Source organism: Mobula birostris, chromosome 2 (genome assembly GCF_030028105.1).
Source record: "Mobula birostris isolate sMobBir1 chromosome 2, sMobBir1.hap1, whole genome shotgun sequence".
Lineage (NCBI taxonomy): Eukaryota > Metazoa > Chordata > Chondrichthyes > Myliobatiformes > Myliobatidae > Mobula > Mobula birostris.
The window spans coordinates 74,294,488-74,308,851 of NC_092371.1; the positions used below are offsets into that span (position 1 = coordinate 74,294,488).

The 14,364-nt window shown below is 44.6% G+C and overlaps 1 protein-coding gene across 1 annotated transcript in view; it reads right to left on the bottom strand.

Annotated features, from left to right (window-relative positions):
* Positions 1 to 984: 984 nt before the first annotated feature.
* The window catches only part of dhx35 (DEAH-box helicase 35), a 112,548-nt gene continuing 99,168 nt past the window's right edge, over positions 985 to 14,364 (bottom strand). Inside the window, exons 19-22 of the mRNA XM_072243090.1 lie at positions 9,020 to 9,101; positions 4,339 to 4,410; positions 4,123 to 4,234; positions 985 to 1,797 (exon numbers count right to left, since the gene is read on the bottom strand). Of these exons, the coding sequence (XP_072099191.1) occupies positions 1,759 to 1,797; positions 4,123 to 4,234; positions 4,339 to 4,410; positions 9,020 to 9,101 (305 nt within the window). The 3' untranslated portion in view covers positions 985 to 1,758. The remainder of the gene's footprint in view (positions 1,798 to 4,122; positions 4,235 to 4,338; positions 4,411 to 9,019; positions 9,102 to 14,364) is intronic.

Genomic DNA, 14,364 nt, shown 5'->3' on the forward strand with positions numbered 1-14,364 from the left:
CAGGCAGCTGGTTTTTGTATATTTAAGGCAGAGGTTCATAGAGTCTTGATTGGTCAGGCATTAAGGGATATGGGGGAAGGCCGGAGACTGGGGCTGAGAAGAAAAATGGATCAGGCATGATGAAATGGCAGAGCAGACTTGATGGGCCAAATATCTTAATTCTCCTCCCGTGATGGTCTTACGGTCTTAAACATTGAAACTGAGCTCGCATGTACCACCTGTGCTGGCAGCTCGTTTCACACTCTCACATCTCTATGAGTGAAGAAGTTTCCCTTCATGTTCCCTTTAAACTTTTCACCTTTCACCCTTAACCCCTGACCTCTGATTGAAGTCCCACCCAACCTCAGTGGGAAAAGCCTTCTTGCATTTACGCAATCTATAACCCTCATAATTTTGTATAGCTCCTCTCAATCTTCTGCATTCCAAGGAATAGTGGACTTACCTATTCAATCTTTCCTTATAACTCAGGTCCTCCAACCCAGTAACATCCTTGTAAATTTCCTCTGTACTCTTTTAACCTCATTTACATCTTTCTTGTAGGTAGGTGACCAAAACTGAACACAATATTCCATATTAGGTCCAAATGTAGTGACAGGCTTCTCAGGAACATTGTCTTTGCATAGACAATGGTACAAATTTAGGATTCTCATTGATAAACACTAGTTCAAATTTTAAAGCAGAGGTTTTTGTTAACATAAGATATTAAAATAATTGGATGAGAAATTGTTTTTTATTGTCAAATGTACTGAGATATGGTGAAAAGGTTGACTGGCATACTGTTAGAGTTTGGTCACAGGTCAGTCACAAACTGCTTGAGTGGCAAAAGAAGTCTGAGCTCCTGAATGGTAGCCTCTGGCTTCTATCTTCTATTTAGCAACTTAGCTGAAAAGGGAAAATGGAGACAGTCTTACACTCTGGTGCCATGTCGGTGACACCTACAGAAAACAACCGTAAGGAAATGCAAAATCTACACCAGAACAGAACACGATGGTTTTATTTGCTCTCTTAAAAAAAACATGACAAGGAAGATGTACAGCCAATAATGCTAATAATACACAAAGGCCAAGGTAGAAGCACGTCCACTCAGCACTGTTGTTGAAAGCAATATTCTTCACAGAAGAAGATGAAGGTTACACAATGAACTGTAAATACGCACAGACCGCTATGGAAGCCTCAGCTTCAGTGCTTGGCTTACTTACTCTTGAAGAGAAACTTCTGTGAAAGGTGCTTTAATCCACAATGTTCCCACACCTACAGCCTGGATATAGAATAAGTGGACTACTTAACTATGTACATTTTATATAGATAGGTTTGTCTAAAGCTATTTATAGTGTTAATGAGACAAGTTTGCATCATGGAGGCATAACTGACTGTGTTTAAATCCATGCCCTCAGTTAATTTATACATATCTTGCTTGGCTGATAATAGCAGAGTTCAGAGTTAGAACTAATACTCAAAGAAGCAGTGCTAACACAGCCCTCTCCAAATTTTCAGGCCTATTAAAATCAAACTGGACTAACCAGCAAATAAAGCTTAAGTAGAACGGAGAGCCTTGCCTTCAATGGCTGGACTGCCAGTGCTCTGACCCTGCAGTTAAGACATTCCACTTTGAACCTGGCTTTCTAAATATACCCAATAAATAAACTGATGACATGAGCTGCATCAAAGTTCATGGGAAAAGAATACAATCTGGCTTTTTGAATGTAGCTGACTGGCTTGACACTTGCAGGTGCGAGTGTGGAATTGCAGAATAAACCATCAGGTAACTCGGGACTTCTTTGCCATCTGGGAAATGGACTGGAATGAGATAAAACAAAAAAAACAATTTTAGCTGCATAAAGATTTACTTTATGAAGAGTAAACACAAGAGATTTTGCAGGTGCTGGAAATCCAGAACACAGACATCCCACCTCTCCCGGAAGTTCCGGGAGTCTCCCGCATATGAATAGTGGCTCCCTGATGCCCGCAAATTATATACAATATCACGGAAATCAGTTTTTTTGAGAGAGACCGAGTGAGCGAGAGAGAAAGCAAGCCAGAGAGCGAGAGCACGAGAGAGAGCGAGAGAGAAAGTGAGAGAGCGAGAGAGAAAGCAAGCGAGATCGCGCGAGCGTGCCATGGCAGTGTTCCAAAAAAAAAAGAAAATATAAAACGTACATCATCCCAGACTACACTAAAGTGTACCCCTGCTTAATAGGGGTCAAAATAATGACAGTGTTGCTCGCTGCACTGTTTGCAACAGTGACTTTTCTATTGTCCATGGTGGGTTAAGACTGTAAAAGACATGTTGAGGTGAGTTTAACTGGTGTCATTTGTTCATTAGCATAGCTAACGTAATTTAAACTAGCTGACTAGCTGCTAAGGAGCTACTCTATTGCAGACATCCCACCTCTCCCGGGAGTCTCCCGCAAACTGATGGCGCTACCTCCCTGAAATCAGTATTTGCAGGGTGGGATGTCTGAGAACAACACATACAAAATGCTGAAGGAACTCAAAAGATCAGTTAGTATCTATGGAGGGGAATAACAAGTTGACGTTTCTAGCCGAGACCCTTCATCAGGACATCATTGCTAATTTATTCCTTTCCTCGGATGCTGCCTGATCTGGCCAGTACCTCCAACCAGCAACAAAAAAGACCAATGTTCCTTCGCAAACACCAAATAAAAGAGATAATTGGTGCCTCATTTCCCATAGGTGAACGATTGGGTGTGAAATGGATGCTGTACCTTCCTGCACAGCGACCGCAAAGACACATCCAAACTAATTGACTGGCTGTGAAGCACTTTGTATATGATTTGGCTTGAGTTAAGTATGGGTTTTAATTTTATGGCTGATGCAAGGAACCTAACTTTAAGATATAGGAAGGAACATATAGGGGGATTGTCAGAGATAGATTTTTTTTACACAAGAGTGGTGGGTGCATGGAACTCACTGCCAGGGGTGGTGGTACAAGCAGATACATCAGGGACATTTAAGAGACTCATAGATAGGCACATGGATGAAGGAAAAATGGAGAGCTTTCAGTATTTGGTAGGTTGGTGGCTGTCTGTCGTGTCCCACAATAATAGAACCCATGCAGGAGAGTTTTTAAAAGCGGAAAAGCTTTTGCACTGGGGCAGTTTCACATTCTCGACTTCGGAATCCAGGTCCAGTGGTACGGACAAGCGTCACAAACTGGGGTCTTCCTTGGTTGCAGTGGATGACCATGGCGTGTTTGTGCCCTTCACTCTCTATGGAGTGTTACAGTACCGCCTTCTTAGTCGGTGGATTTCACTGTAGGTCTCATCCTCCCGGTCCGCTGAAGCTGGCTTCACATGCTGGGACAGGTCTGTCCCTAACTCACCGGGGTATGAGGCTGCCGGTTACCCCCCACTGTGGTTTAGCATGCTTGTTGGAGCTGTGTACCCAGGGAGGGTGGCCGCTGTTCCAAGCAAACAGCTACATGGAGCCACAGCTGAGTAACAAAGGTATTCTTTACGCAATCAGGTAACTTAATCACTCTGCTACGAGAGGTGATTGAAAAGTTCGTAGCCTAAGGTAGAAGTCAATTTTAGAAAACCTAGCACATTTGTTTTTCAACATAGTCCCCTCCTACATGTACACACTTAGTCCAGCAGTCGTGGAACATACGGATCCCTTCTTTGTAGAAATCAGCGTCTTGGACCTCCAGAAGCGGTCCACAGCAGGGGTGATTGATAAGTTCATGGCCTACAGTAGAAGGAGATGAGAAGAAACTTCAAACTTTCGGCATTTTCACTCAAAGAGTTGAACTGCACGTGCATGTAACGAGAGCTGTATAACTCATCTCCTTCTACCTTTAGGCCACGAACTTATCAATTACCCCTGCTGTGGACCACTTCAACAAAAAAGGGATCTGTATGTTCCACGACCGCTGAACTAAGCGTGTACATGTAGGAGGGGACTATGTTGAAAAATAAATGTGCTAGGTTTTCTAAAAAGTAACTCCTTCTCCCTTAGGCCATGAACTTATCAATCACCCCGTGTACTTTGATTGTAGTAAGCATTGAATCTGTTATCCAAGTTAACCATTTTTTTTTAGACAACACATCTTCCAGTGAGAAGATACACTCTTAACCGGAATAGGTAATAGGCAAAACTTACAGTTTTCTGTTGGTAGAAGTGTGGGGCTAACTCTATTAGCCACGAAGATTCGACTGCAGTCACATCCCTCATAAAGTACTTGGAAGTCTGGATGACCTCATTATACACAACCCTGATGTCATGGAGACGGTACAATAAGGGTTGAATATTTAACAAATTTTACTTCATAAGATATTGAAAAACTGATGTAGTTTTATTCATGGGAGTCAAACTCACCACTGTGGCTCCTTCTCGCCATAGAGTACAGATGTTGGATGAATGTGGAGCTCATAATCATCTCGAATTGTCCTATTAAAAAAATAAGAGTTTCAGTTAATCTTATTTTTATCAGGAAGCCTTTACAGACAGTACAAGATAAAGACACGTACAAATATAAAATAGGAGCGGGCCCTCCTACCATTGAACATGATCACAGCTCAGTCTTTATTTTAATGCCATATTCATGCATTCTCCTTGATGTCTTTAGTGCACGGTTTCCCAAAGCTTTTTATGCCATGGACTCCCACCATTATCCGAGAGGTCAGTGAACCCCAGGTTGGGAACCCCTGCTTTAGTGCCTAAAGGTCTACCTCCTTAAATACAGATTCCAGTTAACTGCGACACACCATAACTAGTATATTTTGGCTCAATTAAGCAGCTGCCCCAATTAACCAAAGGTAAATAGTTTAAAAGGTATATAAAAAAAAATCTACCATTTAACCGAGTAGCAAATTATGTATTTAAATTAAATACAAAGCAATTTAGAACATCACTACAATACTATAAAACTGTGTATTAGTTCCATAATAGTTATCAATGGAGGAATTCATTCAGTGAAGGTTGCCATGATCTTTTGATTGATTGCAAATTAACAAAATCAGTGCAAACACCTGGTGCAGATAATGGACTGCTTTCATATAATGTTTTTGTCGATTGCATCCTCCAAATCTTCATTTTCATTGTAATATTCAAGATGATTGTCAATACCTTCAAATTCTTTGTAGTTCCTAACTTGCTGAAGTAACAAAACCATTTTATTTTCACTCCTGGCTGTTTATGGCAACTCAAAGTCTGAATGCTTGAAACTGCAGTGACCAAAACGGTTCTGAATTGTCTTACTACTTATTTCTCGCTAACTCACAGTGACAAAAATCCCTGTTTTTTTAAACACAAACATGCAGAACTGATGCTATTTAAAAACTATTCACTCTAAGCACAGTGTAATCAATTTCACTTCCATTGAAGATGGAAAAAAGCAACACTTTGCAGCAGTTTTCGGAGTTAGACTGCACCCAATCAATGAACGGGATTCATTAGAAAAGGCAGGGGCAAGCAGAGTGGCCATTGGAGTGAGCCACTGGTTTGGCTCATCAGGCTTTAGCAAGATCAGGATCAGGTGATGTAATTATTTGGTAAGTTTTTTCCTTCTTCTTTATTCTTGTCTACTGGTCATAGTTAGTGCAATGAGGATGGCTCCAGGGCTGTGTTTTGTTCTATGTGTGAGATGTGGGAATGCTGGGAGACCTCCAGCCTCCTGGATAACCACATCTCCACCAGGTGCACCAAGCTGCAGCTCCTCAGATAACGTGTTAAGAAACTGGAGCTGTAGTTCGATGACCTTTGGCTTATTGGGAGACTGGGTAAATGACAGGCAGGTGATACAGGGAGGTAGACAACCCCTAGGTTGCAGGAGGCAGGTAACCTGGAGACTGTCAGGAGAAGGATGGGAAATGGGCAGTCAGTGCAGAGTACCCCTGGGGCTGTTCCCCTCAATAATAAGTATACCACCTTGGATACTGTTGAGGGGGACAACCTACCAGAGGAAGCCACAGTGACCAGGTCTCTGTCACTGAGTCTGGCACTTTGGCTCAGAAGAGAGGTGAAGAGGACTGCAGTGATACGAGATTCCATAGTCAGAGGAATGGAAACAAGATTCTGTGGGTGTGATAGAACCACTCAGATAGTATGTTGCCTCCCAAGTGCCAGGGTCGGGGATGACTCAGATGGGGTCCACGGCATTCTAAAGGGGGAGGGGTGAGCAGTCAGAATCCTGGTACTTATTGGCACCAATGATATAGGCAGGAAAGGTGAGGGGCTCCTGAAGAGAGATTTTAGGGAGCTAGGTACAAAGCTGGAAAACAGGGTAGTATTCTTTGGACTGCTGCTTGTGCCACGTGCCAGTGAGGGTAAGAATAGGACGATTTGGCGAGAGAATGCATGGCTGAGGATCTAGTGCAGGAGCAGGGGTTCAGATTTCTGGATCACTGGGATCTCTTCAGGGAAAGGTATGACCTGTACAAAAGAAGCGGATTATATCTGAACCCAAGGGAGACCAATATCCTTGCAGGCAGGTTTGCAAGAGCTGTTTGGCAGGGAGATGGGAACTGGAGTGATAGGGCTGAGGATAGGGCAAACTTGCAGTCAATGGGATGAGTTGCAATGTAAAAGGGTGATGATACAGGACTGAAGATATTATATCTGAATGCACTCAGTATATGGAATAAGGTAAATGAACCTGTAGTACAGTTACAGATTGGCATGTATGACGTTGTGGGCATCACTGAATCATGGCTGAAAGAAAATTATAGCTGGGAGCTTAATGTCCAAGGATACACATTGCTTTGAAAGAACAGGCAAGTAAAGCAGAGGAGGTGGAGAGGCTCTGTTGGTAAAAAATGAAATGAAATCAAGTCATAAGAATCGTTGTGGGTAGAGCTAAGAAACTGCAAGGGTAAAAAGACCCTGATGGGAGCTATATACAGGCCTACAAACAGTAGCAAAGATGTGGTCTATAAATTACAATTTCAAGATAGAAAAAGCATGTAAAAAGGGCAATGTACTATAGTCATGGGGGATTTAAATAAGCAGGTAGATTGGGAAAATCAGGTCGGTGTTGGCTCCCAAGAGGGGGGATTTCTAGAATGCCTATGAGATGCCTTCTTACAGAGCTCATGGTTAAACCCGCTCGGGGATCAACTATTCTGGATTGGGTGTTGTGTATTAAAACGGAATTGATTAGAGACCTTATGGTAAAGGAAGCAGAAGGGGCCAGTGATCATAATATGATAGAATTTGATAAGAAGCTAAAGTCAGATGTATCAGTATTACAATGGAGTAAAGGGAATTACAGAGGCATGAGAGAGGAGCTGGCCAGAATTGACCGGAAGGGAACACTAGAAGGGATAATGGCAGAACAGCAACCGCTGGAGTTTCTGGGAGCAATTCGGAAGGCGCAGGTGAGATACATCCCAAAGAAGAAGCAGAATGATGCAACTGAGGCTGACAGGTAGAGGGATCAGAAGTGGAGAAAGTGAGCAGTTTCAACTTACTGGCTGTCAAGATCTCTAAGGATCTAACCTGGTCCCAACATATCAATCTAGTTATAAAGAAGGCAAGGCAGAGGCTATACTTCATTAGGGGTTTGAAGAGATTTGGCATATCAACAAATACACTCAAAAACTTCTATAGTTGTACCATGGAGAGCATTCTGACAGGCTGCATCACTGTCTGGTATGGGAGGGGCTACTGCGCAGGACTGAAAGAAGCTGCAGAGGGTTGTAAATCTAATCAGCTCCATCTTGTGTGCTAGACTACCAAGTACTCAGGGCATCTTCAGGAAGCGGTGTCTCAGAAAGGCAGCGTCCATTATTAAGGACCTCCAGCAACCATGGCATGCCCTTTTCTCACTGTTACAATCAGGTAGGAGATACAGAAGCCTGAAGGCACACACTCAGCAATTCAGGAACAGCTTCTTCCCCTCTGCCATCCGATTCCTAAATGGACATTGAAACTACCTCACTTTTTTTAATATACAGTATTTCTGTTTTTTGCACGTTTTAAAAAATCTATTTAATATAACTATACTGTAATTAATTTACTTGTTTATTTATTATGTTTTATTTTATTTATTGTTATTATTATTATTTTTTCTCTCTCTGCCAGATCATGTATTGCATTGAACTGCTGCTGCTAAGTTATCAAATTTCACGTCACATGCCGGTGATAATAAATCTAATTCTGATTTATCTGTTAATGTATAATTTTTGTAAATACTATGGTATTTCTTTTTTTTCCCCTGTAATTTGTCATAAGAAAATGAATCTGAAGGCAGTAAATGGTAACACATATGTACTTTGATAATAAATTTACTTTGTACTCATATTTTATCATTAGAAATAAGCAGCATTTTGACCAAAAGATGTAGAATGGGGTCTCCTGAAGAGCTGTCATAAGTATGGGTGCAGAGTAGTGGAAGGGAATGCACGTTATGTTGGAATGATTTATGATGATTTATTTATTGAGGCTCTCTGCTGGTCGAGGTTGACCATGGATGTTGCGTCTTAGCGGTCTACATGATATGTAAGTAATACGATATGGAGAGCAGGCTATAGCCCAAGCAGCAAGCTCCCTCTCTCCACACAGCTGCTGAATCTAAAAGAACGGCAGAGACCGATACAGTTTGGCACCAGCGGCGTTGCAGGAGTTGCCAGTCAGCATTTAGCTCACTGCCTTAGGGACTCCAGATCCAGATTTTTCCCTCGGGGCTTACTCTTGAAGCTTTCCCCGTGAGTGGGTATGGCTGCAAGGCAGCGGAGGTTTGAAATCAGAGTTTTCCTTTTCCTAGATGGGCTGCCAACCACTGCTGATGAACTGCATCTGTCTGAAGTGACTGCCAGTAACCAATCCTGCTCCCTTTCTCCTGTCAGAAAAACAGTTCCACTGGGCTTAGTAGCTAGACTTAGTTGTCAGAGGCTATTTGAGACATAAGCCATTGAGAACATTTAATGGGTAGTGGGAGCTTATACCCACTACCAATCCTGGCTATGACAAATCTTAAGGAACCAAGCTTTATTGATTGGTACATGCATTAAGGAGAATTACCAGACACAGACAGAAAAGAATCAGAAATTGTCATTACCTGTAGAATCCATTGTAATGAAACCTAGCTGCATTTGCAAAGAATCCTGAAACAATACATCGGAGGATGGGATCTGGATCACCTGGGGAAAAACCATTGCAGATCATTTTTCCATTCTGACAGTCACGGCATTCTGATGTCCTACTTTAATCATGTAGGACATCAACTCAGTTAAAGTATCAACTATAAGCTAGTGCAGTGCACAGGGATCAGGGTGGGTTCTGGATCTGGGGTTTTGGTGACTGGCATGGTATTCAACTGGAGTGTATATTGGTCTGATTGGGTCTGTACGTGCAGAGGATGTTTCTTAGAGTGGGGGAGACTAGGACCAGAGGGCACAGCCTCAGCATAGAAGGACCTCCCTTTAGAACAGAAATGAGGGGGAATTTCTTCAGCCAGAACCTGTGGAATTCAATGATACAAATGACTGTGGAGGTCAAGACATTGGGTATATTTAAAGTGAAGTTGATAGGTTCTTGATTAGTAAGGCTGTCAAAGATTATGGGGAGAAGGCAGGAGAATAGGATTGAGAGGAATGATAAATCAGCAATGATAGAATGGCAGAGCACACCGATGGGTCGAATAGACTAATGCTGCTCCTTTGTCTTATGGCCTTGTGTAAAGTGGACAATTAAAACATAATAAGACTATAAGACAGGAGCAGAATTAGGCCATTCAGTCCATTATGACTTGTGTGTTGCGGGGCTGAGAAGAGCAGTCTGACCTGGGTTACAGGCAGGACCAAAGCAAAGACTCAGCACTTCTTAGTTCACTAATTTAGATTGTGCTGCAATTTTGTTGTTTTATGCTCGGCATTGTATTTATCGTTGTCCTGTTGCGAGTAAGTAAGCATTCTGATTGTTTGCATCACACTCTGGTGCAGAGGCTCCAATGCACAGGATCGGAGGAGGCTTGTAGATTCAGTCAGCTCCATCGTGGGCACTAGCCTCCCCACCATCAAGAACATCTTCAAAAGGCGGTGCCTTAAGATGGCGGCAGTCACCATTAATGACCTTCACCATCTCGGATATGCCCTCTTCTCATTACCTCCATAGGGAGGTGAAGACCCACACTCGAAGTTTAAGGAACAGCTCTATTCCCTCTGCCACACACATCAAAGTTGCTGGTGAACGCAGCAGGCCAAGCAGCAACTGTAGGAAGAGGTGCAGTCAACGTTTCAGGCCGAGACCCTTCGTCAGGACTAACTGAAGGAAGAGTGAGTAAGGGATTTGAAAGTTGGAGGGGGAGGGGGAGGGGGAGATCCAAAATGATAGGAGAAGACAGGAGGGGGAGGGATGGAGCCAAGAGCTGGACAGGTGATAGGCAAAAGGGGATACGAGAGGATCATGGGACAGGAGGTCCGGGAAGAAAGACGGGGGGGGGGGGGACCCAGAGGATGGACAAGAGGTATATTCAGAGGGACAGAGGGAGAAAAAGGAGAGTGAGAGAAAGAATGTGTGCATAAAAATAAGTAACAGATGGGGTACGAGGGGGAGGTGGGGCCTTAGCGGAAGTTAGAGAAGTCGATGTTCATGCCATCAGGTTGGAGGCTACCCAGACAGAATATAAGGTGTTGTTCCTCCAACCTGAGTGTGGCTTCATCTTTACAGTAGAGGAGGCCGTGGATAGACATGTCAGAATGGGAATGGGATGTGGAATTAAAATGTGTGGCCACTGGGAGATCCTGCTTTCTCTGGCGGACAGAGTGTAGATGTTCAGCAAAGCGGTCTCCCAGTCTGAGTCCGGTCTCGCCAATATATAAAAGGCCACATCGGGAGCACCGGACGCAGTATATCACCCCAGTCGACTCACAGGTGAAGTGTTGCCTCACCTGGAAGGACTGTTTGGGGCCCTGAATGGTGGTAAGGGAGGAAGCGTAAGGGCATGTGTAGCACTTTTTCCGCTTACACGGATAAGTGCCAGGAGGGAGATCAGTGGGGAGGGATGGGGGGGACGAATGGACAAGGGAGTTGTGTAGGGAGCGATCCCTGCGGAATGCGGGGGGGGGGGGAGGGAAAGATGTGCTTAGTGGTGGGATCCCGTTGTAGGTGGCAGAAGTTACGGAGAATAATATATTGGACCCGGAGGCTGGTGGGGTGGTAGGTGAGGACCAGGGGAACCCTATTCCTAGTGGGGTGGTGGGAGGATGGAGTGAGAGCAGATGTACGTGAAATGGGGGAGATGCGTTTAAGAGCAGAGTTGATAGTGGAGGAAGGGAAGCCCCTTTCTTTAAAAAAGGAAGACATCTCCCTCGTCCTAGAATGAAAAGCCTCATCCTGAGAGCAGATGCGGTGGAGACGGAGGAATTGCGAGAAGGGGATGGCGTTTTTGCAAGAGACAGGGTGAGAAGAGGAATAGTCCAGATAGCTGTGAGAGTCAGTAGGTTTATAGTAGACATCGGTGGATAAGCTGTCTCCAGAGACAGAGACAGAAAGATCTAGAAAGGGGAGGGAGGTGTCGGAAATGGACCAGGTAAACTTGAGGGCAGGGTGAAAGTTGGAGGCAAAGTTAATAAAGTCAACGAGTTCTGCACGCGTGCAGGAAGCAGCGCCAATGCAGTCGTCGATGTAGCGAAGGAAAAGTGGGGGACAGATACCAGAAAAGGTACGGAACATAGATTGTTCCACAAACCCAACAAAAAGGCAGGCATAGCTAGGACCCATACGGGTGCCCATAGCTACACCTTTAGTTTGGAGGAAGTGGGAGGAGCCAAAGGAGAAATTATTAAGAGTAAGGACTAATTCCGCTAGACGGAGCAGAGAGGTGGTAGAGGGGAATTGATTAGGTCTGGAATCCAAAAAGAAGTGTAGAGCTTTGAGACCTTCCTGATGGGGGATGGAAGTATATAAGGACTGGACATCCATGGTGAAAATAAAGCGGTGGGGGCCAGGGAACTTAAAATCATCGAAAAGTTTAAGAGCGTGAGAAGTGTCACGAACATAGGTCGGAAGGGATTGAACAAGGGGTGATAAAACAGTGTCGAGGTATGCAGAAATGAGTTCGGTGGGGCAGGAGCAAGCTGAGACAATAGGTCGGCCAGGACAGGCAGGTTTGTGGATCTTGGGTAGGAGGTAGAAACGGGAAGTACGGGGTGTGGGAACTGTAAGGTTGGTAGCAGTGGATGGGAGATCCCCTGAGCGGATAAAGTCGGTGATGGTGTGGGAGACAATGGCCTGGTGCTCCTTAGTGGGGTCACGATTGAGGGGTAAATTAATACTTTTCGATGATTTTAAGTTCCCTGGCCCTCACCGCTTTATTTTCACCATGGATGTCCAGTCCTTATATACTTCCATCCCCCATCAGGAAGGTTACCTCCTCTTATTTACCCTAAGACGAGGGAGATGTCTTCCTTTTTTAAAGAAAAGGGCTTCCCTTCCTCCACTATCAACTCTGCTCTTAAACGCATCTCCCCCATTTCACGTACATCTGCTCTCACTCCATCCTCCCGCCACCCCACTAGGAATAGGGCTCCCCTGGTCCTCACCTACCACCCCACCAGCCTCCGGGTCCAACATATCATTCTCCGTAACTTCCGCCACCTCCAACGGGATCCCACCACTAAGCATATCTTTCCCTCCCCCCTCTCTCTGCATTCCGCAGGGATCGCTCCCTACACAACTCCCTTGTCCATTCGCCCCCCCCATCCCTCCCCACTGATCTCCCTCCTGGCACTTATCCGTGTAAGCGGAACAAGTGCTACACATGCCCTTACACTTCCTCCCTTACCACCATTCAGGGCCCCAAACAGTCCTTCCGGGTGAGGCAACACTTCACCTGTGAGTCGACTGGGGTGATATACTGCGTCCGGTGCTCCGGATGTGACCTTTTATATATTGGCGAGACCCGATGCAGACTGGGAGACCGCTTTGCTGAACATCTACACTCTGTCCGCCAGAGAAAGCAGGATCTCCCAGTGGCCACACATTTTAATTCCACATCCCATTCCCATTCTGACATGTCTATCCACGGCCTCCTCTACTGTAAAGATGAAGCCACACTCAGGTTGGAGGAACAACACCTTATATTCCGTCTGGGTAGCCTCCAACCTGATGGCATGAACATCGACTTCTGTTACTTATTTTTATACACACATTCTTTCTCTCACTCTCCTTTTTCTCCCCCTGTCCCTCTGAATATACCTCTTGCCCATCCTCTGGGCCCCCCCCCACCGTCTTTCTTCCCGGACCTCCTGTCCCATGATCCTCTCATATCCCCTTTTGCCTATCACCTGTCCAGCTCTTGGCTCCATCCCTCCCCCTCCTGTCTTCTCCTATCATTTTGGATCTCCCCCTCCCCCTCCAACTTTCAAATCCCTTACTCACTCTTCCTTCAGTTAGTCCTGACGAAGGGTCTCGGCCTGAAACGTCGACTGTACCTCTTCCTACAGATGCTGCTTGGCCTGCTGCGTTCACCAGCAACTTTGATGTGTGTTGCTTGAATTTCCAGCATCTGCAGAATTCCTGTTGTTTGCTATTCCCTCTGTCATCAGATTTCTGAATGCTCCATAGGGAGGTGAAGACCCACACTCGAAGTTTAAGGAACAGCTCTATTCCCTCTGCCATCAGATTTCTGAATGCTCCATAACTCCACCTATTTTGCTCTCTTTTTGCACTATTACTTTTATATTTCTCATTATAACTGACAGCAATTTTTAAAGCATTGCACTGTACTGCCGCCGCAGAACAACAGATCTCTCAACATATGTCAGTGATAATAAACCTGATTCCGATTGTAGTTCTTGTATCTGATCTAGTAAACTACATAAGGGCAAGGACTACTTGCTGTAGAGATTCTGCAGATGCTGGAAATTCAGAGTAACAAAGATAAAATACTGGAGAAACTCAGCAGGTCAGGCACCATCTCTGGAGAGGAACAGTCTATGTTTCAGGCCCAGAACATCGACTCTATTTCTCTCCATAGACGCTGCCTGACCTGCTGAGTTCCTCCAGCATTTTGTGTGTGCTGATGTAATACTGCAAGCATGTGACCAAAGATTATCATAATCATATTATCTCAAGATTCTAATTAAAGCAATAGTGAAAAACGTAATAAATCCAAGGCTGAATTATATTAATCTCTGATGTGCCCCTTGGTTGGATTCTGTAATGTGCATTCGCTCTCTGCACCTGGAAAGATAAGTCGGGGATTATGAGTGCTTTCAGAGGCTGGCGTTGCAATGGACTGACTGCCCACAAACTGACTGTACCAGAAATTCATGGCACTCTGTGAGTGAGTTCCTGACATAAGTCGGCTGTTGGGGCTGAGGGAGGGAAAGGAAGCAAATGCCAGCTGAGTCCCTTGAGAGTAAAAATATGCTAAGCTGGAGTTTTCTTACAATATTGCCT